General features: G+C 52.8%; 3 protein-coding genes across 4 annotated transcripts; 2 read left to right on the top strand and 1 right to left on the bottom strand.

The window, feature by feature from the left end:
• Positions 1-335: 335 nt before the first annotated feature.
• On the bottom strand, positions 336-12,175 carry CES2 (carboxylesterase 2). The gene is made up of 12 exons (XM_060650558.3): positions 12,008-12,175; positions 6,596-6,800; positions 5,557-5,698; positions 4,616-4,749; positions 4,277-4,535; positions 3,859-3,957; positions 3,456-3,596; positions 3,264-3,338; positions 2,874-3,018; positions 2,308-2,445; positions 1,708-1,780; positions 336-1,300 (listed from the first exon to the last, which is right to left on the bottom strand). The coding sequence occupies exons 1-12, from the start codon at positions 12,078-12,080 to the stop codon at positions 1,114-1,116; spliced, it is 1,671 nt and encodes a 556-aa protein (XP_060506541.2). The 5' UTR covers positions 12,081-12,175; the 3' UTR covers positions 336-1,113.
• An 820-nt stretch (positions 12,176-12,995) lies between these two features.
• On the top strand, positions 12,996-15,232 carry CIAO2B (cytosolic iron-sulfur assembly component 2B). The gene is made up of 5 exons (XM_078438860.2): positions 12,996-13,460; positions 13,617-13,694; positions 13,938-14,063; positions 14,524-14,569; positions 15,022-15,232. Exons 1-5 carry the CDS (start codon positions 13,317-13,319, stop codon positions 15,117-15,119), a joined length of 492 nt encoding a protein of 163 aa, XP_078294986.2. The 5' UTR covers positions 12,996-13,316; the 3' UTR covers positions 15,120-15,232.
• Positions 15,233-20,748: 5,516 nt separating this feature from the next.
• Positions 20,749-24,061, top strand: RRAD (RRAD, Ras related glycolysis inhibitor and calcium channel regulator). 2 transcript variants are annotated; one of them, XM_060650573.2, is made up of 5 exons: positions 20,749-20,880; positions 21,115-21,505; positions 22,158-22,231; positions 22,365-22,569; positions 23,414-24,061. In XM_060650573.2, the coding sequence occupies exons 2-5, from the start codon at positions 21,130-21,132 to the stop codon at positions 23,689-23,691; spliced, it is 933 nt and encodes a 310-aa protein (XP_060506556.2). In that variant the 5' UTR covers positions 20,749-20,880; positions 21,115-21,129; the 3' UTR covers positions 23,692-24,061. The 2 variants fall into 2 exon arrangements, with proteins under 2 accessions (XP_060506556.2, XP_060506555.2); XM_060650572.2 differs by having other exon boundaries at positions 20,752-20,884.
• The last annotated feature ends 58 nt before the right edge of the window (positions 24,062-24,119 follow it).

The raw sequence follows: 24,119 nt of genomic DNA, 5'->3' as shown, positions 1-24,119 counted from the left end.
GGTAAGAGGAGCACCTCCTTGGATAGAGAGGCCTTTGGAAGTCTGGGTACAAGAGTCTCTTCTCCTGGGCTTTCTGGCCCCTCAATCCTACTTCCAGGAAACATCTCACAGATAAACATCTTCTTGGATGTGCTACAATCCTGTAAAGTTTGGGTGTCACAGCACCACTGAAAATAAAGGCAAATTTCGGGAGGTGGATGGCTGAGGGACCCACCCAGTTCTCCTGGACACTGCACAGCTGGCCCAGGTTCCATGGGCCGCATGGACAAGCTCAGGCCTTCTTCTTATAAAAAATGGAGTTGGTCACCTCTGTGGGACACAGATAAGTGAGTGAATGCTGTGTTTAAATGTTTATTTATTTTTAAGATGGAGAGAGAGAGTGAGAGGGGAAGGGGCAGAGAGAGAGGGAGGCACAGAATCCAAAGCAGGCTCCAGACTCCGAGCTGTCAGCGTAGCACCTGACATGGGGCTCAGACCCATGAACCATGAGATCATGACTTGAGCCGAAGTCAGACGTTTAACTGACTGAGCCATCCAGGCGCCCCTTGAGTGTTGTGTTTAAATGTCAGTGATAGATGACATTTAGTTTAGGGGACAATGGGTGGGGCAGGGACTTTTACATTCACAGTAGCTGGTGGCCTCGGTGGTCAAGATCTCGGAGCTCCTGGGCTCCTGGCGTCCAGATTTTCTACTTACAGATAGGAGAGCATGTGGGGCTTGTTGAGAGCCAGGTGTGGTTAACATTTCCCAAAGCACCCTCCTTCAAAGGGAGTGGGGAGGGAGGGTGGGGATGGGGTAGAGGTGAGGAAGAGGGGGTGGGGCCCCAGGCTCAGTGGGGTGTGCACTTCCATCCGGGTTTGCCCATCCCCGGCTTCATTCACTGAGTATGTCTAACATGAGAGGATGTATGGGGGGCTTGGCAAGTAATATGCGGTAGGCCCTTAATAAATGTTTGCAGCCTGGCTGGCTGGAAGCATGCGTGAATGGCTATGTGAACGAAGGCAGAAGCGACTAGCTCCTCAGTGGGTGTGTGTGGGCATATGCGGTAGACTCCCACCTGCACCCAAATGCACCCCTCCACCCTCTCACCCTAGACAGGGATGTAACAGGGAGTTACAGCTCTGTGTGATTTTCCTCCGCCTCCTTTAGCTCCTGTATCTTCTGGGGTAGGATCTTTGTCCAAAACTGGAGCCTGTGGGCCTTCAGGGCTCGGCCCACCGCAGGCTGCAAGTTCAGCTGCAAGTATTGCTCTTCCTGGTCGAACACAGGCCAGTGGGGCAGACCCTTGCCGTTGGGGTTCCTGTAGACATGCCCTCCCAGCAGGGCAGGGGACAGTCACTCTGAGCCCTGCTGAGCCCAGACCTGGCACCCCAACTGGAGTCAGGCAAGGTACCAAACAAGCTGGGTGGGCTTGGGGAATGACAGGGGGATGTTTCTAGACTTAGGAAAGAAACTACCTCCCACTAGAGCGTCAGCTCCACCTGGGCAACCTGGGCTGTTTTTTCCCTTCCTGTCAGAGGGAGGCTCCTGGAGATGGACTGAGCGCTCAGCACCCACAAGGCCCCTCCCAGGCTCCTGAAGCTAGGGAAGGAACCACCATGCAATTAAGGAAACATGTAAGCTAATAAGACACAACAGAAAAGGGGGACCTTGAATGTTTCAAGCCGCCGCAGCCCCTGGAGGTTGAGGTGGGGCGTGCCATCTCACCCGTTTCGAGCGAAGTTAGCCCAGTACTTCATCATCTTCCTGCTCAACAGCTCTTCCTCCTCAGTGACTTCAACTATAGGGAGCAAGAGGACAAGGGTCCAGGTGAGCGAGCGCCAACCCCGGCCCAGCACACGGGTCAGCCCCCACCTCACTCGCCAGCCCGTGTGCAACTTTTCCCTGGCTGCTCCCCTGCCCTCCCAGGCCTGGCTCTCTGCCCACTCTCCCCGCAGCCCTTGGGAACCAGGCCCTCTCCCCGCCCAAACTAGGCTCATCTCTGTTCTAGAAGCCTCCCTTCTTCCTTCTGACATTGCAAAATCATTTAAGAAACAAATATGCCTTTCAAACACCCTCCTCTGCACCCATGCCAGGCATCCATGGTTGAAGTGGAGAGAGGTGGAGGGAGAGAAGGCCCCAGCCTGGAGATTGTTGGACTCCAATTCTAGCTCAGCCTTTCTAGCTGTAAGATTTGGGCGCCTGATTCTTTCCTCTCTCTCATCTCTACAGTGAGGGCTATCACCCTCACTCAGGGACCCAGCCAAGGCCCTGTCCCGCATTCTGAGAATGAGGGGTCTCTGAGGGACCCCACCCAGGAACACTTACCATAGTCTTTCCAGAAGGCAGTTCCGAAGACAAAGAACATCTCATCACCATGGTCTGCCCTCACGTGGGGTGGCTTGGTGTCCTTGAAGAAGCTGGGCCGATGCTGGAACTCATAGAAGTAGACGGGGGCATGCACACCTAGAGGGTGAGGTGGACAGGCCATGATATGGCTGTCCCTTCCCTGGGGCCGTCCTGCATTACCCATGGTGATGAGAGAGCTAGGTCCAATGCTGGTTGGAATCTGAACAATGGGGTGAGGGAGCCACTGGCTGGAGCAAGAGCAGTGGGAAGGACCTGGGTTCAAATCGTGACCTGGATTCAAATTGTGTGTGGTTTTAGGTAAGTCACTGAAGGTCACTGAACCTTAGTTTCCTCATCTGTAAAATGAGGAATGTCTCTTAGGTTAGCCATGAGGATTTACTGAAACAAGGGACATCACGTGCCTGGCACCTATGGGCCCAATAAATAGACACGAGTTGGGACCTGGACACCAATAGACCTTGCCAGGGACCTACAGCTCTGAGCTGCCCCCTTATTGATCTGGCTTTAGTTACAGATGTACTCACGTTGAAAACTGGCTACTTGGAGTGCAGGGATCACGAAGATATAGTCCCCCATCATCTCATGGAACTGGACCTGGAGGGTCTGTGGGTCCGCACTGTCCCCTAAGTACTCCTCCATCAATAGGTCAACAGACTGAGGAGGCAACACCTACCCCAGGTGGATCAGAAATAGGTTAGGTGGGCTGGTGGCAGCAGGGAGGCAGCAGGGTCCGGGCTGGGCAGACGGATCCTGGGATGGTCTCGGGAATGGAAGGAAGGGGCCTAGCTCCAGGGTGACCCAGCCTTTGCTCATGGGAGACAATGCATGGACACGATATCTTGGGGATAGGTCTTCCCTGCCTCCGGACTGGAGTAAAGGCCCTCTTCATTGGGGCAGGACCCCAGAAGCCTCACCAACATTGCCAACATATTCCGCAGAACAGCCTTCACAGTCTCTCTGTCCTTCTGAGTGTCAGAGATGTCCAAGGCCTGGGTAGTGGGGGAATCTCAAGTTGAGGGTAGGATGGGCCTAGATAGAGCTATGAAGCCCAGAGCCCTGCTCCCCAAAGGACTCCTCGCACCTGGGAGCTTGGGGCTGAGCCTCACCGAGGGGATGAGCCAACCGTACTCATCGTTGTTGACACCAATGATGCTGGGGACAGGTTGAAAGTCGGCAGAGGCCAGCAGCTCGTGGGGGTGCCTGGGCAGGAAGGTCCCATCCACCATGCCAGGGATGATCCTGAAGGGCTGAGAGGGCCCACAAAGTCAAGTCCCTTTTTCTGATGGCTTCTGGATCCCAGTCACTCCTTCCCAGCTCATCCAGGACACCCATACCCTCTCCATCAGGAGGTCCTACAGCTGGCTTAGCATGGCCTGGCCTCAACTTCCCGCTCAAGAGTGTGAGGACACCAATGTGTGGAGATGGAATAACTTGCCCAGAGAATGAAAGGGATGTGTTCCCCACACCTGTCAGTCCTTTTCCTCCATACACGCATCCACTCAGCCTGACCTTATTAATGGCCAGAATCTCCTCTTCACTCTTGCCCCTCAGGCAGTCCACCAGTGCCTCTGAGTCAATCTGGCCACAGGCAGACATGTTTGCCACCATCTGTAAAGAGACCAGGCAGGGGCTGGCTCATCCTTCCAGGCAAGGGTGAATGATTTGTCTAAGGTCCCAGCCAGGGGCAGGTGCACCACAAATCTCACAGGTACTAGGGCAGCAGTTTTGCGGGCCATAGAACATGCTCAGCCTCTGCAATGGCAGAGTTCTGTGGATTCTGATCCCTGAGCCCCTCCGCAATCCCCGGAGAGGTGGCGGTTTCCCAGGTGCTCTGATGGCAGGGTAGTCCTTGTTGTCCTCATTTAACAGAGTAATGGAGGCTGAGAGGTAAAAGATGAGGCAGCTTCCCACAGTTGGGGGTACTCACCGTGGAGACCGCATCAGATGAGCTATCAATGAGGCTGGGCAATAGAGCCACACCACTCTCCATGATGGCACCATGGAAGAGTCCTTTGGACATGGGGGACACGACATGTGAGGACACACTTGTGCCACCTGCAGACTCGCCAGAAATGGTGACACGGCCAGGGTCTCCTCCAAAATAGGCAATATTTTGCTGGACCCAGCGTAGTGCAGCCACTTGATCCAGGTAGCCCCAGTTGCCGGTTGCATGCTTGTCTCCAGTGCTGAGAGTGGCAGGGACAGGGATTATGGGGCTGTCCTGGCTTCACTCAGCCGGCATTGCCCTGCCCAACCCCAGGCTCACCTGAAGAAGCCCAGTACACCCAGGCGGTACTGAATAATGACCACCACCAGGTCCTCAAAGGCCGCCAGTGCAGAGCCATCATACATGGAAGCCATGCCGACCGTAAACCCACCACCATGGATCCACACCAACACCTGGGGAAATTAAAGCACAGACACCATGTGGCTCCCATCCAGCCAGTGGGGCTGCTACCTAGACTAACCACCACTTTGGCTCTGTCTGCCTAACCACATAGATAGAACGCAGGCAGGGCAGGGTGGCGTCTTCATGACCTGGGCTGAGGGTGACCCAATTTCTATCAGGAAAATTTGGCTTCTGATATTTTGGGGCCCTCTCCTCCTGGCTCCATTTCCCCCAGAACTCTCTCTGATGTGGAAAGAAAAGGGGCATCATCCCACATGCACATTAATTAAAAGTTTCTCCACTCTCAGGGTTCCTGAGTGGCTCAGTCAGTTAAGTGTTGACTCTTGATTTTGGCTCAGGTCATGATCTTGCAGTTCACGGGTTCAAGCCACGCATCAGGCTCTGCAATGACAGCACAGAGTCTGCTTGGGATTTTCTCTTTCCCTCTCTCTCTGCTCCCCTCTCTCTCTCTCTTTCTCTCAAAAGTAGGTAAGTACACAAACAAAAGTTTCTCCATTCTCATAAGCCCAACAGATACAGCACCCAAGTGGGTCTCCTGGGCATGAGTTGGTTGGGTGAGCCTTGGGTCCAGTCCAGGGCCACAGCTTGTGACCTCCGGGAGTAGTCAGGGTTCTATGACCCCATGCCCAAGGGTCAGCCATTAATGCTGAGTAAGAAGCATTCCCTTGGACCCACTAGTGAGAGGCTTCTCAACAGGGTCCACGCTGCAGCAGTGCCCAGTCTGATCTTGTTCTTTCTGATCTTCTTGCAGAAGAAATGTCCTCCCATACCCCAGCCAGCTAGGGCCTGGCACTCACGGGCAGATTGGAGCCTTCCCTGGCGTGGGCCGGTGTGTAAATGCTGAGGTACAGGCAGTCTTCGGACATGGAGGTGAAAGGCAAGGTCGCATTCAGCAGTTTCAGAAACAACTCATTTGTGGTAGTGATGTTCTGCAGACACCTAGTGGGGCCGTATCACGGTCAAAATGAGATCCTGGGCCCACATTTTCTCCCAGCCTCCCTCAGTCCCACCTCCCCTGAGAACTTGCTCACACATGGTCCTTCCCTAAATCCCCTCTGCACCAAGTTACAGGCCACAGGCTCGGGGGAAGCTGTGATTGAGCCCAGTTCCAGGGAGGCTTCAAGGTTGTAAGGGCCTTGGATACCAATCCTCCTGAGGCTGGGAAATCTTGACTTTCGGGGGTCTCTATGAGACCCATGGGTTGCATGTGTTGGTAGTCACCACTGTCTTCCTGTACTCAGGCCGGGAGCAGGGAAGTAGCCCCCACACATGTGCTGCCTGCATGAGTGGATATTAATTTCTCATGAGAAGAGCAGTGGGGCATCCCTCATCTCAAGTCAGACTGTCAGGGAACCTCATCACTCCAACATGGTTTCCAGTAGCAAGAACATACACAAGCCCTTTGGCCAACGGCAGTTGGCCCTGCCACTGGCACGGTAACTGCACACAGTGGGGGTCCTCTACTCCTCAGGGATCTACAGTATCTGCTGCTGGAGTCAGGGGCTCCCATAGGGTTCATGGAGCCAACTCAACCTCTCCCAGAGACACCTTCCCTGGTGGCAGAGAACACTTGACATAACTAGAACCTAGGCACATCTGTATCTCTGCTCATCCCTTCAGCGCTTGGAGCTAATGCCCCTTAAGTGCCAAGCCCCAAGCCTGGGAAAGTTACTTTGCCCTTCCAAGCCTCTGCATGCTTGTGGAAAAAATGCATGTGAGGACCCATCAAACTCAGGTGGGAGACTGGCTGTGGAGGCTTAGATGAAATGACAACTGTAACCTGGCCCAGAGTACCCTCCACCCCAGGGACTGGAGTTCCTTGGACTCCCTGCTTACATAGCTGGGTGGGAGGTCCCGTCCTTTACACCACTCCAAGATTCAGGGGGCTCAGGGGGTGCAAATCGCAGTGGTCCTAGAGGCGGTTTAGCAAAGGGAATTCCCAGGAAGGTGTGGACCCCCACATCAGTGCCTTTCACGTGGATGAGGCTCCCCCGCACCTGCCCCGTGTGTGTGGTCCGGATGGGGCTGGCAGAGTCCTGGCCTGTGAACAGAGAAGTGGACATCAGGGTTGAGTCTACCAATTAGTTGCTAATTAGTCTACCAATTAGTTGCCCTCCCAGGCTACTAAGTTGCCCTCTCCTTCTGGTCTTCAGCTCAAGGGACTCTGACTTATAAACACTTGCTTTACAAATGTCCTGCCTTTAACCTTTGTGTGTCTACTCTCCCACCCCCCCCCCCCCAACCCCACTGTCCTTGCTGGGTCTGGCCCTGGCCTTTTCTACCACACTCAGTGAGGCTCCTTGGGACTTAGCACCTGGTTGACCTCCAGGAGCTTCAAACATATGGTCACATAAGCTTGAAGGGGTGAGAGTGTCCTTTCTGCTGACAGTGAGGCAGTAGAACTGTGGCAGTTGGGCACTCAAGCCTCCTGTGCTTAAGGATATCACGCTCTAGGTGGCAAGAAATGACACAGAGAAAGCATCCTTAGAACAGGGGCACCTGGGTGGCTCCGTCGGTTAAGCGTCCAACTTCAGCTTAGGTCATGATCCCTCGGTTTGTTAGATCAAGCCCCAGATCGGGCTCTCTGCTGTCAGCACAGAGCATGCTTCAGATCCTCTGTCCCCCTCTCTCTCTGTCCTTCCCCTGCTCGTTCTCTCTCTCTCTCTAAAATAAATAAATAAAAAGTTAAAAAAAAAAAAAAAAGAAAGCATCCTTCAAACAAAGTGATGATGTTATGAGGAGAGCACAACCTCTCCTACTGTGGGGATCAGGGACAGGAGGAAGAGACTGAAAGTCACCTAACACAAGGGGCCAAGCTGATATTCTTTTTTTTTTTTTTTAATAAATGTTTATTCATTTTTCAGAGAGAACGTGTGAGCGAGGAAGGGGCGGGGGGTGGTGGTGGTGGTGGGTGGGACATAGGATCCAAAGCAGGCTCTACGCTGACAGCAGAGAGCCCGGTGTGGGGCTTGAACTCACGAACTGTCAGATCATGATTTGAGCCGCAGTCGGACATTCAGCTGACTGAGCCACCCAGGTGTCCCCAAGCTGATATTCTTAACAAAGAATTTCTACAAATGAGTAAGAAATATGCCAGCTGCATGTACTTGGTGAAAGAATAGGAAATGATGAGACAATATATTCAGACAGAGTAAGGAATACAAATAAATGGCTCATACACACACGAAGAAGTGTTCACCACACTCGTGCGAAGAGAAACGCTCATTGAAATCTCACTGTGACGTCAACAACTTACTTTGTCACAAAAAGCAAGACAATCAGACAATGTGTGTTTTCTATTGGAAGAGTCCATAGCACTATGTGAAGTAGTCTTGCCCCAAAACATGACAAAGCAGAACGTAAAATTGAAATCTGGTCAAGCCTTGAGAATATAAATGCATGAATACAAGTTGACAAGCATACTAGGGACAGAGAAATAGTTAAAAGAGAGCATATGGATATAATCAACGAAGGCCAAACTCTGGGATCCTCTCCAGAACAACTAAATTGGTTTCTTCAATGTAACAACGAAATTATAAAGAAAATAAAAGAGAAGCAGAGGAAGATGCTGAAGATTAAAAGAGATTCACATAAAAAAAGGTGGATAATGGGGCTCCTGGCTGTCTCAGTCAGAGGAGCATATGACGCTTTATCTTGGGGTCATGAGTTCAAGCCCCACGTGGGGTGTAGAGATTACTTAAAGAAATAAAACATTTTTTTTTTAAAGACCAATAATAACAAATGTTAGTAAGGATGTAGAAAAACTGGAACCTTTACATATTGCTGGTGAGGAGGTAAAGTGGTGTATATGCTTTGGAAAAATATCTGGCAGTACTTGAAAGAGTGAAACATGGAGTTACCATATGACCCAGAAATTCTACTCCTAGGTATAAACCCAAGAGAACTGAAGACATATGTCCACACAAAAACTTGCATATGAATGCTCATAGCAGGATTACTTATAATAGCCAAAAAGTGGAAACAGTCTAAATGTCCATCAACTGTTAAATGGATCAATAAAATGTATCATATCTACATGTTGGAATATCATTCAGCACTACAAAGAAAAAAGTACTGAGCACGCTACAGCATAGATGAACCTTGAAAACCTCATGCTCGGTGAAAAAAGTCAATCACAAAGGATCACATATTGGATGCTTTCAGTTATACAAAATGCCAAGAATTGGCATATCCATAGAAACATAAAGCAGACTGATGGTTGCCTAGGGCTCAAGTTGGAGGAAAGGAGGAATTGATGTGGTGAACTCTGGGAATATACTAAAAACCATTGAATTGTACACTTAAATGGGTGAATGGTATGCTATGTGAATCATGTCTCAACACTGTTATAAGAAACACGTCTACCAATTTCCAAAGTATGGGCCTTATTTGAATCCTGATTTTTTTTTTTTTAAAATGTAAATACCATTTATGAGATAATACAAAATAAGAACATTTGGCTAGATGCTTGATTGCATTAAGAAATCATGATATTGGGGGCTCCTGGCTGGCTCAGTCGTTAAAACATGTAACTCTTGACCTCAGAGTTGTAAGTCTGAGCCCCATGTTGGGTATAGAGATTACTTAAAAATAAAATCTTGGGTAACCTGGATGTCTCAATCAGTTAAGCATTCGACTTCAGCTCAGGTCATGATCTCGCAGGTTGTGAGTTTGGGCTCTGTGTCGGGCTCTGTGCTGACAGCTCAGAGCTTGGAGCCTGCTTCAGATTCTGTGTCTCCCTCTCTCTCTGCCCCTCCCCTGCTCACACTCTGTCTCTCTCTCAAAAATACACATTGAAAAAAATTTAAAAAATTAAAAAATCTTAAAAAAAAGAAATCACGATATTGTTTTATGTCTATATATTCCTTTTCTTTTAATAGGAGATAAAAAATCTACACGTGATGTAATATCTGGGATTTGCTTCAAATAATGGTGCGAGGGAGAGGTGGTAGTCTAGACAAAACCAGGTTGCTCAGGTCGTAATTACTGAAGGTAGATTATGGATACAGCAGATTTGTTATATTATTCTACCAGAGACTGGAAGCCCTTTGATGCTGTGTGGCTGCAGGCAGCCCTGACTTTGTACCTTGGGGTACAGGGAGTTATCCAGTCAGGCTCCCCATACTCCTGGTGTTAACTTCACTGGCTCCTGACTCCCTGGAGCTTTCCCTATGGCAGGTTCAGGTTCTGCTTCTGCAGAATTTGGCCAATCTGAACCTGGTTCCATAATAAAAGGGGAAAAAACAAACCCAAAAAACAACTCTGGGGATTTATATCACCTACAGATCAGAGACAACAGGGGATGAGGGACCTTGAAGGTGGACCCAGAAACAGTCCTGAAAGCAAGGAGGAGATTCAGGATGGGCAGTCACACCTCCCTGTCTTTTCTCATGCACTTCCCTTTACCCTGAACAAAGGTCGTTCCCATTTCTCCATCTGTGGGAATCCTGACCGTGCACCTCCACAAGGAAGCTCTCCTGGGTTTCCCAATCACAGTTTATTGCTTCCACTCTTGAGCCCCCAACACCCTTATCAAAGACTGAAAGGAGTGTCCTTTCACTCTTCTTTCAGAAGGACATTGAATGCAGTGACTCCAGGTTTGAAGAGAGGGTTGTTGGTATTGTGGAGGATGCCCAAGGGGGCCTGGGCCGAGGGGAAGTGGCCATGCGAGTGCCTGCCTGTCACTGGTTTTTGCATGTTCAGTCAGGCTCTCCTGCCAGACCCACCTTTCCCTTCCCAGCTTGCCTGCCTACCTCTACCCAGATCACTTATCAGATCAGCATGGATCAATATGCTTGATGCCATATCATGTGGATAAGATCAGAGTCAGCACTCACAGGTTCCACAGAGGGCAACTGAGCAATGTTTTTCCAAGTCAAAGGCCCACCCCTCTCCCCAGTAACATGCTGCCTACACACACACAGTTCCTTGCCAGGTGCGATATCTGTCCATGTAATTCACTGAGGCCACTGGCCTCCAATGCCTGAATGTTGTCATAGCAAAGGACACAATGTTGAAATGTCCCTGATCAGAGGCCAGTTACATCAAGGATCCTTGAAGAGAAACCGTTGTATGCAACAGTATGAGGAAGCTCTACCACGTACAGGTATAGGGAAGTCATCCCCTGTGTCAGGAAGTAGAAAAGCTGGGTGCCAGAAAGGGAGGGAATTTGTGACCATTTAGGTGAAAACCAAGGATGTGTGCACAAATCCATTCTTCGGTAAACCGAGCAGTGTGTAAAAAGCCCTGGGGACCTTGAAGGAGCCAGGGCCAGATGGGACTGGAGAGGGTCAGACATATCACCTATGCCCTCTTCTGGCTTGTCTATTATTTCTTTTTGAAAGTGGGTCCTATCCAAAATATTAACATTTTTAATCGTCCTGCTGGAAGGACTTGGTGACCGCTGAGAGCCTGGTGAGCAGCTAGTAAGGGTGGAAGTGGGGTGGGCCTCGGGGAAGGGATTAATGTGGATGTCTCCAGGGCAGATTCAACTGGGAAGAGGGAGGACAGTCAGGTCTCACAGGTGGGGCCGTTTTGGGTGAGAGGATCACGCTGGCCAGAGGGGGCACAGGAGCTGCAGACACCGAGGCATGGTGCCAGAATAGCCTAAACTACTGGTAACCTGAAGCTGACACAAAGTGCTCTGTGACACCTTTGCTCTGAGGCCAAGAGGTGCCCTCACTCCAGGTGGGTGCATGGGGTGAAGAGGAAACAGACAGCCTCTTTAGGATGCAGAGGCAGGGGGCTTGGGCTTGTATAGCCAGATTCCCCAAGGGCCAGTAACCTTGCCTGGGGCCCCTTTAGAGGGGTCTTCAGTGGGTGCCAGGACGCTCTTCTGGCCAAGGGCACAACACTCAAAGCCAAACCGCATCAGGAATATTATTACTGGTATTTTTCTTCGGGGGCAGCGCCGGCTCCACCACAAACACTAAGAAGGAAACATCCCAAATTATGCCCCCACCCTCAGCCCCGCCTGCGTCACCAGGCGCTGCTCAGAGCTCCAGGCCCTATTTGCATCACTGGTGTCGTATCCTCAGACAGCCCCGACTCTCTCTGTGCCTGTGAGGGCCCACCCCGGGGTTTCCGGACAATCGTTCCAGCGTTCAGTCTGGTGCAAGTTTCCTTCACTGTGGTTCTCCACCCGTTCCCACCTCTCTGGGACCTTCCCTCCTGCAGCCTCAGGTCCTGACTCTGCAGAATCTGGCAAGTGCGACCTCCGTCCCTTGCCACCCCTCAAGGGAGCCTCACCCTGGCCCAGGACGAGAAGCAGGAGCCCACAGACCACGGCGCTCAGACACCCGCGAAGTAGGTCCAGTCGCATGGTCTACCCAGTGCACAACTGCTGTTTTCACCCAAAGACAGCCCAGAGGCTGCAGTTCTGTGAGTGCCTCCGGCAGGGCACGGAGTTTGACCTAGGCTGGAAGTAGGCGGGGCTAGCTGGGAAGGGAAAGGCAGGAGAGCCTGACTGAATATGCAAAAACCTGTGACAGGCAGGCACTGACATGGCCACTTCCCCTTGGCTCCGTCCTCCTTGGGCATCCTCCACAATACCTCCACGATACCAACGACTCTCTCCTCAAACCTGGAGTCACTGCATTCACTGTCTTTATAGTCACAGACCTGATAAGGGTGCCAGAGAGGGGGAGCAATAACCTGTGATTGGGGGACCCAGAAGAGATTCCTTGAGGAGGTGCGTGGTCAGGATTCCCACAGATGGAGAAATGGGAGTGATCTTTGTTCACGGTGAAGGGAAGTGCATGAGGAAAGACAGAGAGGTGTGACTGCCCATCCTGAAAAGCTCCTTCTTGCTTTCAGGACTCAGTTTCTGGGTCTATCTCAAGGTTCCTCATGGCCTTATTGTCCCTGATCTGAGGGTCTCCTTGGACCTCCTCTCTATTCAGTCAGAATCTACCTTTTGAAGTGCACGCATGACTGTGGCATTATCGTAAAGACAACCCCAACCCAATCCCACGGCTTTCCACCCCTCCCTCCCCTACCCGCCAAGATCGAGCTCAAGGTCATTTATGTATTTGACAAACATTTAAAGAGCGCCTGTTAGTCCCCGTGCTGGGGACTCGGCAGGGCACTCCCGGGCCCTAGGTGGAATGGGGGGTGGGGGGGGGGGGTGCAGGCGCGTCATTGGGAGGTTCCGAAACGCAGTAAACGGTGCTAGCACAGAGGGCATTTGGTACGGGAGCGCCCGCCCAGCCTGAAAGGCCGACTTCCTGGAGGAAGTGGTGCCTGAAAATACTCCAGGCCGGTCTTTAGTGTCCCCGAGAGCCAGCCGTGGCCTCCGCCGTCCAGCACCCTGCGGGCTCGAACGGCCAACACTGCTCGAGTGGCTTCTCTGTGTATTTGCCAGGCGGACTGCATTTCTTCGGGTTAGCGCACAGAGTGAACCGAGGCCACAGCTCCCATCAAACCCCAGAGCTAGAACGGTTGGTGCAGCATGTCCCTCTTGCGACCCCGTCGCCACGCCACGCCCCCTAACCGTCCCCCGGAAGTGCTCCGGTAAGAGCGGAAGTGCACGCCTAGTGCGGCCGGCAGCGGTTTCGCGATGGTGGGGGGCGGCGGGGTGGGGGGCGGCCTCTTGGAGAACGCTAACCCCCTCATCTACGAGCGTTCTGGGGAGCGGCCGGTGACCGCGGGAGAGGAGGACGAGCAGGTTCCAGATAGCATCGACGCACGCGAGATCTTCGATATCCGCCGCTGCTAAGCGCGGGCGCGTTCGCGGGGCCCTGGGAGGGGGCTGAAGTGTTGTCCAGTAGTTGGTAGAGCTGTATCAGGGCCAGGCATTCCCGGCGGAGGGTTCTGAGTGGGTCAAGGGGCAGACTCCCTTTTCCTTCACTTGCCACATTTGATTCGCTCCATCAATGACCCGGAACATCCACTGACGCTGGAAGAATTGAATGTAGTCGAGCAAGTCCGGGTTCAGGTGAGTCGTTCCCAGCGTCTGAGGGGGCAGGTTGTTCGGGAGAGTCAGAAAAGCCCAGCAGGCCACCAGGAGGCTGGCCTTCTCTCAGCTCACGGACTCCTCAGGGGATCTTGGGAAGGGGGAATTGCTGTGCCCATTTTATGGATGAGGAAACTGAGGCCTGTAGAAGTTAGACGATTTGCTTGAAGCAACACACTAAGGAGGAGGGAGGGTCTCCTCCTGAGATCTCATTCCCTCAACCAGGTGAGCGACCCCGAGAGCACGGTGGCCGTGGCCTTCACACCCACCATTCCGCACTGCAGCATGGCCACCCTTATTGGCCTGTCCATCAAAGTCAAGCTTCTTCGATCTCTTCCCCAGCGTTTCAAGGTGAATTGGAACTGGGGCCCAGGGGTGGAACAGGGGTGAGCTTCTGCTACTGAGGAGGACATGGAGAGCATGAACATGGACATCAAAGTGAGGCCAGCCGGGATCCCAACAAGCAGAGATGAAACTGGGAGGAGCCTTTACACTTGAATGGGACAACAAGTATAACGGCCTGAGCTGGAAAGTGCAGAAAAGTAGTGAGTTTGGCAGGAAGGGAAGTAGGAAGCTGTAGATAGATTTGGAGCAGGGATGGGGCACAGGCAACCCTTTAAATCAACAGCAGTCAGCCAGTTCTTTGGAGAGAGATGACGGAGCAGCTGTGGGTGGGTGTGGGGCATAATGGAAGGTCCAGAGACCACAGTCATGATTAGGACATAGGATCAGTGGAAGGTGGTGAATGGGGGAGAGGGGACAAGGGAGTAGACAGGGATGAGTGCTCAGGCCTCACCTGTCTCCCTCCCAGATGGACGTGCACATTACACCAGGGACCCATGCCTCAGAGCACGCAGGTAAGTGTGGGCTGATGTTGAGGCATTGGCCCTGTGGCTTCCCCCTTGCCATGGTGGGTTGTAGGGCAACATGGAAGGAGGCCGACTGGGTGGGTGACTCCTCATTGGAGGTGGCAACCTAGAGCGAAGCTGGCCTGACTTAAGTCTCCTGTGCTTACCACGTTCTTCCATCCCTGCCCTTTTCCTCTCCTAAGTACACAGGACCAGGGTGTGTCAGACTTTATAGTACATGAGGCAACAGACATGAGCAGCCAGGTGGAAGGGATCTCAATAGGGTGGGATAGGTGTGGGTTCAGGTGGTTTGGGTAGCTTGGTCAAAGCATAGGGTCCTGGGAAGGAGGTGACAGTAGGTTGGTGCGAGTGTGTATATGCATACAAAGGCTTAGAAGTCGGGTTGGCCGGCAGGCTGGCCAGAGCCTGGCTTTGATCCTCCTCTATTCCTTCCTATCCAGTGAACAAGCAGCTTGCGGATAAGGAACGGGTGGCAGCTGCCCTGGAGAATACCCACCTGTTGGAGGTTGTGAACCAGTGCCTGTCAGCCCGCTCCTAAACCTGGCTTTTTGCCCCCAGCCATACCCAGGGTTCATGGCCTTGTTTTCTTGGATCACTGACAATGAGAAACTAACATTTTGCATTTTGTAATAAATCCTTAATTTATATTCATTTCCCAGCATGTCTCAGATTCTTTTTCACCTTGGTGGGGTCCTTCAGGGTTTGAGAGGAGATGGTGATTATGAGTGCAAGTTTCTTTCTTTTTTTTTTTTTTTAATGTTTATTTATTTCTGAGACAGAGACAGAGCATGAGTCAGGGAGGAGCAGAGAGAGAGGGAGACACAGAATCAGAAGCAGGCTCCAGGCTCTGAGCTGTCAACACAGAGCCTGACGCAGGGCTCGAACTCACAGACCACGAGATCATGACCTGAGCCGAAGTTGGATGCTCAACTGACTGAGCCACCCAGGTGCCCCATGAGTGCAAGTTTCTATACAGGCTGGGTTGATGAAATGCAATTCATTAAAAAAAATTTTTTTTAATGTCTGCTTATTTTTGAGAGAGAGAGAAAGAGACAGACTGTGAGTGGGGGAGGGCCAAGAGAGAGGGAGACACAGAATCCGAGGCAGGCTCCAGGCTCTGAGCTGTCAGCACAGAGCCCGACATGGGGGCTCGAACTCATAAACTGTGAGCCAGATCATGACCTGAACCGAAGTTGGATGCTTAACCAACTGAACCACCCAGGCACCCCAAGATGCAGTTCATTTTTAAAATTTCTTCTAATGGTTGATTTCTAGGACAAGTTGGAAGTATACAAAAAAAATTGAAAGAGTAGTGTAGTGAACACACGAGTATACCCATCAGTTCAACAGTTGTTAACATGTTGCAACGTTGGCTTTAGGTGTGAATGTATAATATAACTGTATTTAAGAGTCAACTGCAGACACATGACCTTCACGTCTAAGTACTTCATCCTGGTCTCCTAAGAGTAATCCTGTATAACCACAATACTATTATCTGGCCAAAAAATGAAAAATTCCCTAATACTGTCTAATATCCAATCATTTATGAATTTCCCCAAAATGTCATTCATAGTTGTTGTGTTTTTTGTTTTTTAATCAGGCTCCAGTGAAGTTTCATGCATTGCAATGGTTATCTCTATAGCCTCTTCTAGAACTGTCTCTCCACTCCTTATCTTTTAATCTTTATTGACACTGAGTTTTTCTAAGTCAGGTGAGTTGTCCTGAAGAAGTTCCACAGTGATTTGCTCCGTTGTCTGCTATGTTTCTTATAAACTAGAAGTTGATTGAGTTCAGGTCTGAGTTTATTAATGAGAACCTTGCCCAAGAGTGTTGTATGTGTCCTTTAGCATCCACCAGTAGCTGTGTGATCCCTGCTTGTCTCACTGTTGGTGACACTTGCTCTGGTTCCCTTGTCAGGGCAGTGACAACAGGTTTCTCTGTGGAAAGGAACCTGAAGTACCCTCTCCATCAGCAACCCCACAGATGTGTGTTACTTCAGGTGCTGAGGTCTGGGGCCTCTGCCTCCCTCAGCCCTGTTCCCAGAGCACAGATGGTCACCAGGACAGACCCTGGGGCTTAGATCTGGGATCAGCCAGTTAGGAACTGTAATGCCATGATTTCCTGCCTCAGTTTCTTTCTCTGGGGATAAGTGGGGATATTAAAAAGCATGTCCGCTTCATCCCTGCGAAAGCTCAGGTGTGATTGTGGGCAGAGATTTCCAGAGGCTCTTCAAAAATCTGTTGAGGGTCTGCTGACAACACGGAGCCTGACCTGAGAGTGGGCATTGGCTGAGGGCTTTGCATATACTACCTAGTCTGTCAGTCCTCCACCCAGCCCTGTGTAGCAGTTGCTACCCTTTATTATCCTTATTTCATAGGTGAGGAAACAAGCTTCTGAAATAAATTATTTACTCCCCAAGACCTCAGCCAGGGAGTAAAAAGGAACCTAAGCAGTTTAGCAGGTACTGCTTAATTGGCAAGGGGTACTGTCGCCTGAATGGAAGGGCCTGTGCCTGCCCCACCCCCTCAGTCCCCAATTCCAGGAGAGAGTGGCTTCATCACCCAGTAACCAAGATCTGGCTGCTCATGCTTAGAGAGGTGAAGTCCTCAGCCCATGTTGCCCAGATTCTTCATGTGTAACATGGGCATGGTTGTGACAATCACTTGGGACTGCTCTGTGAAGATTTAAAATGGATCTGCACCTATTTCAGGTAATTTTCCAGGCACTGTACCTCCCGCCCCTTTCCATGGATGAAGAACCTCAGCGCTCCAGAGAGGCATGGTGTCCAACCAGGGTCCCTCAGGCCCAGGGAGTGTCCCCGACCACCTGTACCCAGATGTAGGTTTTACCATGTATGTACCTCTGTATTGACAACCCCAATCTAAGGTTTCTGTGGTGTCTGTTCAGCTTGGGGGTGGGAAGTCACTGGGGAGGCAGGTGTCACTGAGTCATTCAACTGGCCCTCCTGGCAGCCACGCCATGGTGGGCAAGGGACATCAAGCTGCTCATGTCACAGCTGGCATATCAGATAGTCCCCTTGTCAGTCTTGACTCATCTGTGCGTGGCCCCTGGCTGCTGCCTGCAGAGACACCATCTGTGAATCCTTGGGCTAGTGCCCAGGCAACTTTCTGGAACTCCAGCTGTTATACATGGGTATGAGATAGGGGTGGAGTTTTAGGTCTCTGAAGCCCTCTGTCAGGTGTATCTTGCTCTTCTATTTCTGGATTGTGACTTCTCAGGCTTGGGAACAACAAATAGCTGGTGAGATTGACCCAGGGATTAGATGACATGTATGAACATGCCCGGCTATGTCAGTTTGTGCTTATTGTGCTTATTGCCCACAGCAAAGGGCCTGACACATAGTAGGTAATTAGTACAGGTCAATGGGATGAATGAATGAATTGAGCCTTAGAACAAAGGAACTGGGACATGGGGGCTGTTGTGTGAGGAGGGCTGGGGATACTGAAACCCAACCAAGTTCCCTTTATGACCTTTTGCTACTGGAAGGAGGGGGAAAGGTGTGGGTCCCACAGAGGGAAGGTGGGTATGGGGGAGAGGGGGGGTGTCTGCATTGCCCCTCTTCTGGGCAGATCACTATTTTGGAGAGAACAGAACAGAAGCAGGAAAGAACAAGCAGGAGAGGGCCACAGATTCACTCAACCTGTCCTGTCCACACAAGAATGGTAAAAGTGTTCCTATTGAGATACGACTATATGCCAGACCTATGCCAACCACTTTACTTTTGCATTTCACGTTATTTATATCTTATAACATTATCCCATGTTCTACATGAAGGAAGACATTATCCCATGAAGACATTATCCCTGTTCTACATGGAGGAAGCTGAGGCTCACTCAAGATAAATGAACAGAGGTGAAATAGCTAGCAAGTGGCAGAGCTGAGATTTGAAGTCTGGGCTGTACTAGGTGTGTTCCAGACTCAGTTTGCTCCTTCTGGGCAGCCAAACTCAGCCCAGAGATCTGAGACGACCAGGAGGTGGGAGTGGGGGTGTCTCAGAGTCATGTCCTGCTCTTGGTTCCTGGGGCCCCTGGCCATACCTAGGCTTGTGGTGTGTCTGGGCTGTTGGGGGAATGCTTGGGGCCTGACTGGCCTAATGTGGATGCAGTTCCCTTGGCAATGAAGAAACACTGCTGAAGTCAAGAGTTCAGATTACTTGAGGGGAAACCCAGCCCTAATTCCTTGCATGGCTCCCTGCTGGGAAGGGTCACAGCTACCCCCACATACCTACCCTGTGCTGGACATGCAGGGGTTATTTTCAGTGGCAAGGTCATGTGTGAGGTGGGTAGGAGTGCCATAAGCAGTCCATCCAGGATTCCTGATGGGAAGTGTTTTGCTGGCTCTTGAGACTTGGCGTCCTGACGGGAGGTTCAAACCACAACTCCCTCTTGCCACTGGACCTCATCCAGGAAGCCAGAGCCAGTATAGGGTTGCCAAGGCCTCCAAGACCCCAGGACCATGGGAAAGACACAAGTGGGCAGGCCACCCCTCAGTCTAGCCCTTGCCTACTTTGGGGACCTCAAGATCAGAGAGGCCCCCACAAACCCTCTCTTACTTACTTAGCCAGGCCCTCCTCACTCCAAGGCCCTCTTCCATGTTGCCAAGGAAACTAATGCAGCAGCCAGAGAATCCCACCCAGGTCTCCATGGCAACCTACAACAGCCCACTAGGATCCATCCATTCTTGATGTCACCTGAGCCCTGAATGGGTGCCCCCACCCCAGCTACACTCATTACAATCAAACGTCAGAGTCTGATAGCAGATCCCTGTCACAAAGTACCTCATAGCCGGCCTGCTGCCAATCTCATACACCCTAGACATGAGCAAGGGGGGGAACAGATCATTTTATAGCTGGGCACCCTGAGGCTGGGAGAGGAAGCAAGACCCAGGAGTCTGGAGGCAGAGCCAGGTCTAGAAACCAAGCTTCCCCATGACATCTCCCCTCTGCCCTGGCCCCCACCCTAGGTCTAAGGAGGGGGTGAGCTCTGGGCAGTGGTGGCACCAAGTGGTGGCTAATTCTATCCCCCCAGCCCCAGCCCTGCCCCAAGGGTGCTCTACCCCTTGCCCCTCCTAGATGGGAGTCTGAACTTCCAGATCCTGTTATATGCTCTGAACAGTAGGTCCTTATGAGGCTAGAGGGAAGGAGAGAGCCATTGAAGACTTAAAGTGGCTGGATTCAGCCCTGACTCTGGTCCAGTCCCATCCACCCCATCCACTCTTGCCGCCATCTGACACACCTATCTGCCAGGATTTCCCCAACTTTGGGCAACCTCCAGCCCAGGAGCAGAACGACCAGGAACGGAAAGGCCAGGAGCAGAAGGGCCAGGGCCAGGTATTTTTAGCAGAGTTGTTGGCAGCTGTCTGGAGGGTGCTGGGAGGTGAGGTGGTGCTGAGTTCATCCTTTCCCTTCTCTGGGCTTGTATTCCTTCCCCCAGAAACAAGTATGCACCTCTACCTGCAAAGCACTGCCAGAGCACCTCCCTTCCCTGACTCCCTGCCCCAAACAGCTCTCCATGTGCCCCCAGGGGCTCACATTTTGACACTAGCCCACACCCTGAGGGGGAGGCGCATCAGGTAGAACCTTCAGCTCCCCAGGACAGGAGGGGAGTAGAGAGGACTTGGTGCTAAGACCAGAGGTCCAGATTTAGGACCCTTATGTTTTAGCTCAGATATGGGAGGGTGGGGAGTGGGTGTCCTGAGCAGAGAAGGGTCAAGTCTGTCCAGCCTGTATTGGTCTGCTTGTTTGGGCAACAAGCCAGGGCTGGGGGAGAGCAAAGGGAGAATTCACTGTTAAAGGGCCAGAACTAATTTTTCCCCAGAGGGGAGTTGGCACAGTGGGCCCTTCCGGTTTTCCCCCTTGACCCCCACCCACGATGGTATCCCCAACTTCAAACCCCTCCCCCCGCACCATTCAACCTACCCCCATTCCTTCTGCCTCCTTCCCTGCCTCCCACCACAAACGCTCAGACCCAGGCTTTGTCTGCCCAGTCTGGTGGGGCGGGTGGTGCGAGGTCCTGGGAGGGGGTGGGGGATTCCCCCGAGGGGGAGGGGACGGACACGTCAGCCCCCGCAGCAGCGGGGACGTGGGCGAGCGCGGGGGTGGGGGCGGGGGTGGGGGTGGGGGCGGGGGCGGGCAGACGCTTAAATAGACAGCTCTGGAGCCCGGGGCCCAGAGCTGACTGAGGAGGCGAAGGCTGCAGCAGCGTCGGGTGTCCGAGCCAGGGTCTGCGAGTGGACTGTATCGAGGCCTGGAACCTCGTTCTGACCGTGTCCGTGTGCGGGTGGGTGAGTGTCCTGGTGTAGCAGGGTGCGGGTGGTCGCTCCGTCCGGGGTGCGGATGGACGAGTCGGGAGAGTGGCTCAGAGTCAGAGCGCCTTCACGGCCGAGAGGGGACTGCGGCAGGTCCTCGGCTCCAGCGTCCTGCCTGAGCCGGGGATAGCAGGCGCGCCAGGGGTCCGGCCTCCCACACCCTATACACCACGGCTTACCCTGCCTTCCCCACTCCCGTTCCCCAGACGGCGTCGGGCGCGATGACTCTGAATGGCGGCGGCAGCGGAGCGGGCGGGAACCGCGGCGGGGGCCGGGAGCGCGAGCGCCGTCGGGGCAGCACACCCTGGGGCCCGGCGCCCCCGCTGCACCGCCGAAGCATGCCGGTGGACGAGCGGGACCTGCAGGCGGCGCTGGCTCCGGGCTCTCTGGCAGCGGCCGGGACCGGGACCGGGACCGGGGCCCAGGGTGCGACGCTCGAATGGCACGAGGGCTCCTCCGAGTCGCTCAGCTCAGGGGGCAGTGACTCAGACGAGAGCGTCTACAAGGTGCTGCTGCTGGGGGCGCCTGGCGTGGGCAAGAGCGCTCTGGCGCGAATCTTCGGTGGTGTAGAGGATGGGCCTGAAGCAGAGGCCACAGGTGAGGGGCTGGGACTATTCAAGGGAGGGGAGATGCTAGGGTTGGGACTGAGGGCTACAGGGCTGGGGAACTGGATTAAAAGCCGCACATACCGTGGGATTCTGAAGGCATTTTCAGAACCATGCCTCTACTGACCCGTTTCATGGTTGGGGAAATTAAGAGAGAGGGGACCTCCAGCTCTTGCTAGAGGGAGAGATGCCCGGAGTAGAAGACCCATACCTAAGACAACTCTTAGGATGGGAACGGGACATCCCTCCCTGACAGGGCTGACAGGAACACAACCAGAGGGAGTTTCTAGGAGAGAGCCCTGGGTGACAAAGTCTCTAAGAATATGACAGTCACTATTTTAACTCAGGCCACCGTGGTCGGAGTTACCTTGGGGCCAAGACATCAGGATTGGCCACCCAGGACATTGGTAGCTTGGGGAAGAGGTGTCTAGGTGAGGATCAGGAAGGCCCCCCATGCCCTCTACTTCCCACTTCCCAGCCCTGTTATTTCTGTTGTCACCATAGTGGCCATAAGTGGAGGGAAAGGTTAGGGGGGCTCTGGAGTGGAGTTGGAAGGGGTGGCCAGAACAGTAAACCTGGCACATGGTGTGGGAGGGTGGCTTCTTGCAGCCAGCAGGTAACCTGACTACTAGTCTCCTTCCTAGGGCACACATATGATCGGTCCATCATAGTGGATGGAGAGGAGGCATCACTCATGGTCTATGACATCTGGGAGCAGGTAGGCTGCAGGCTGAGACCCAGGGCAGGGTGGGAGCGTGACCCAGGGGATAGAGGCCTGCTGATAGTGGCAGCCTTGTAGCCTGGGGGCATGAGAATTATTGGGTAGATATGTGTATGTATGTGTTCCCCAGGATAGTGGCCGCTGGCTACCTGGTCATTGCATGGCTATGGGCGATGCATACGTCATCGTGTACTCAGTGACAGATAAGGAAAGCTTCGAGAAGGCCTCAGAGCTGCGAGTCCAACTGCGGCGGGCACGGCAGACGGATGACGTGCCCATTATCCTAGTGGGCAACAAGAGCGACCTGGTGCGCTCTCGAGAGGTCTCCTTGGATGGTGAGCAGGGAGCGGGTCGGAAAGGGAGGGACATCCTAACTGGGCTGTGGTCCATTCAGTCTTGGCTCAGCTCAAGTCCCTGGGGATCATGAGTGGCTAAAAATGTTCAGGAAAAAAACTTGAGGGGGAGAGAGAGAAAACTGCTACCCTCCCACTGGACTCTCAAAGGTCCAAGAGGGCTGGGGAAAGGACCAAACGCACGAGGGGAGGTGGAAGCTGCTGCGCACCGAGCTGGGCCACCACAGGGTCCTCGTCTCCTGTCCCTTTTGGCCCTGGCCTGACAGACAATGGGTGAGGAGAGCGCAGAGAACTGGGATAGGAGGTCACAGAGTGGATTTGGGGCCGGGGCCAGTCTTGGCATGGGCTTGTGCCTGGGGAGGATTCTCCCCTCTTGGGCTCAGCATTCTCCTCTGTGACCCCCCAGAACTGAGCCCCTCAGAGGAACCTAGCAGTGACTTGGTGACATTCTCCTTCTAGTTTCACTGGTATATAACACCAAACCATGAAGCACTAAGCTGCTCAACAAGGTTCTCGTTCTCTTGTGTTGAGTACTGTAGCATTTCTATTTCAATATCCGACTTCAAATTATTTCAATGAACGAGTTTCCTTTTGTGGGCCTTTGTGAACTCCTTAAACGTGGGCACATTCTACCAGTTGGGTGACCCAGCAATGCCCTGGATCCTCTGTACAGGAGCTGCGTTCTATGTTTCTGGGGACCACCCAGGGATCCCCCTTCCCTGACCCTGAGATTCCTGAGTGGCAGCTGCAATGGGGTGACCAGGATTTGAGTGGACTTCTCACCCACCCACGCTTTGTTTAACCAGAATGTGCCTTTCCCCACCAGAGGGCCGGGCGTGTGCCGTGGTCTTCGACTGCAAGTTTATTGAGACCTCAGCAGCGCTGCACCACAATGTCCAGGCCCTGTTTGAGGGTGTCGTGCGCCAGATACGCCTGCGCAGGGACAGCAAAGAGGCCAATGCACGTCGACAGGCGGGTACCCGGCGGCGAGAGAGCCTTGGCAAGAAGGCAAAGCGTTTCTTGGGCCGCATTGTAGCACGCAACAGCCGCAAGATGGCCTTTCGCGCCAAGTCCAAGTCCTGCCACGATCTCTCCGTGCTCTAGACTCCACAGGCACATACTGTGTTGTGCATACACATGGGTGGATTGGTGGGCTGGCCCAGCCAACTGCCCTAGGTGCCTCAGGGCTGGCTCGGACTCTGGGCATACCCCACCTCATGGTCACGGACAGACAGACAGTGCTGCCCAGGGAGGCAGCTCCCAGTGACCATCAAGGGCTGGGCCCACAGCAATGTGTGTACAGGCCAGTGTGTGTCCCAAGCAGCAGCCTGAGCCCAGCCCGTGGGGCAGGCCTCTGTGTGAGGAAAGGACTCTATCTTTCTCCACACTTGGGGTGTGCATGCTCTGGAGGGAGGCTGTTCAGTGCAGTGGTTGTTTACATGCAAATTTTTGTAATAAAGACTATTTCCTGATAGATCAGGGCTGTTAACTCTGTATTTCCTCCCAGTAGGGGGTTGTAGGAGGAGGAAGTG

Source organism: Panthera onca, chromosome E2 (genome assembly GCF_046562875.1).
Source record: "Panthera onca isolate mPanOnc1 chromosome E2, mPanOnc1 haplotype 2, whole genome shotgun sequence".
Taxonomy (NCBI): Eukaryota; Metazoa; Chordata; class Mammalia; order Carnivora; family Felidae; genus Panthera; species Panthera onca.
The sequence above is the reverse complement of the archived record's forward strand: the minus strand, read 5'-3'. Positions and strand labels throughout refer to the sequence as shown.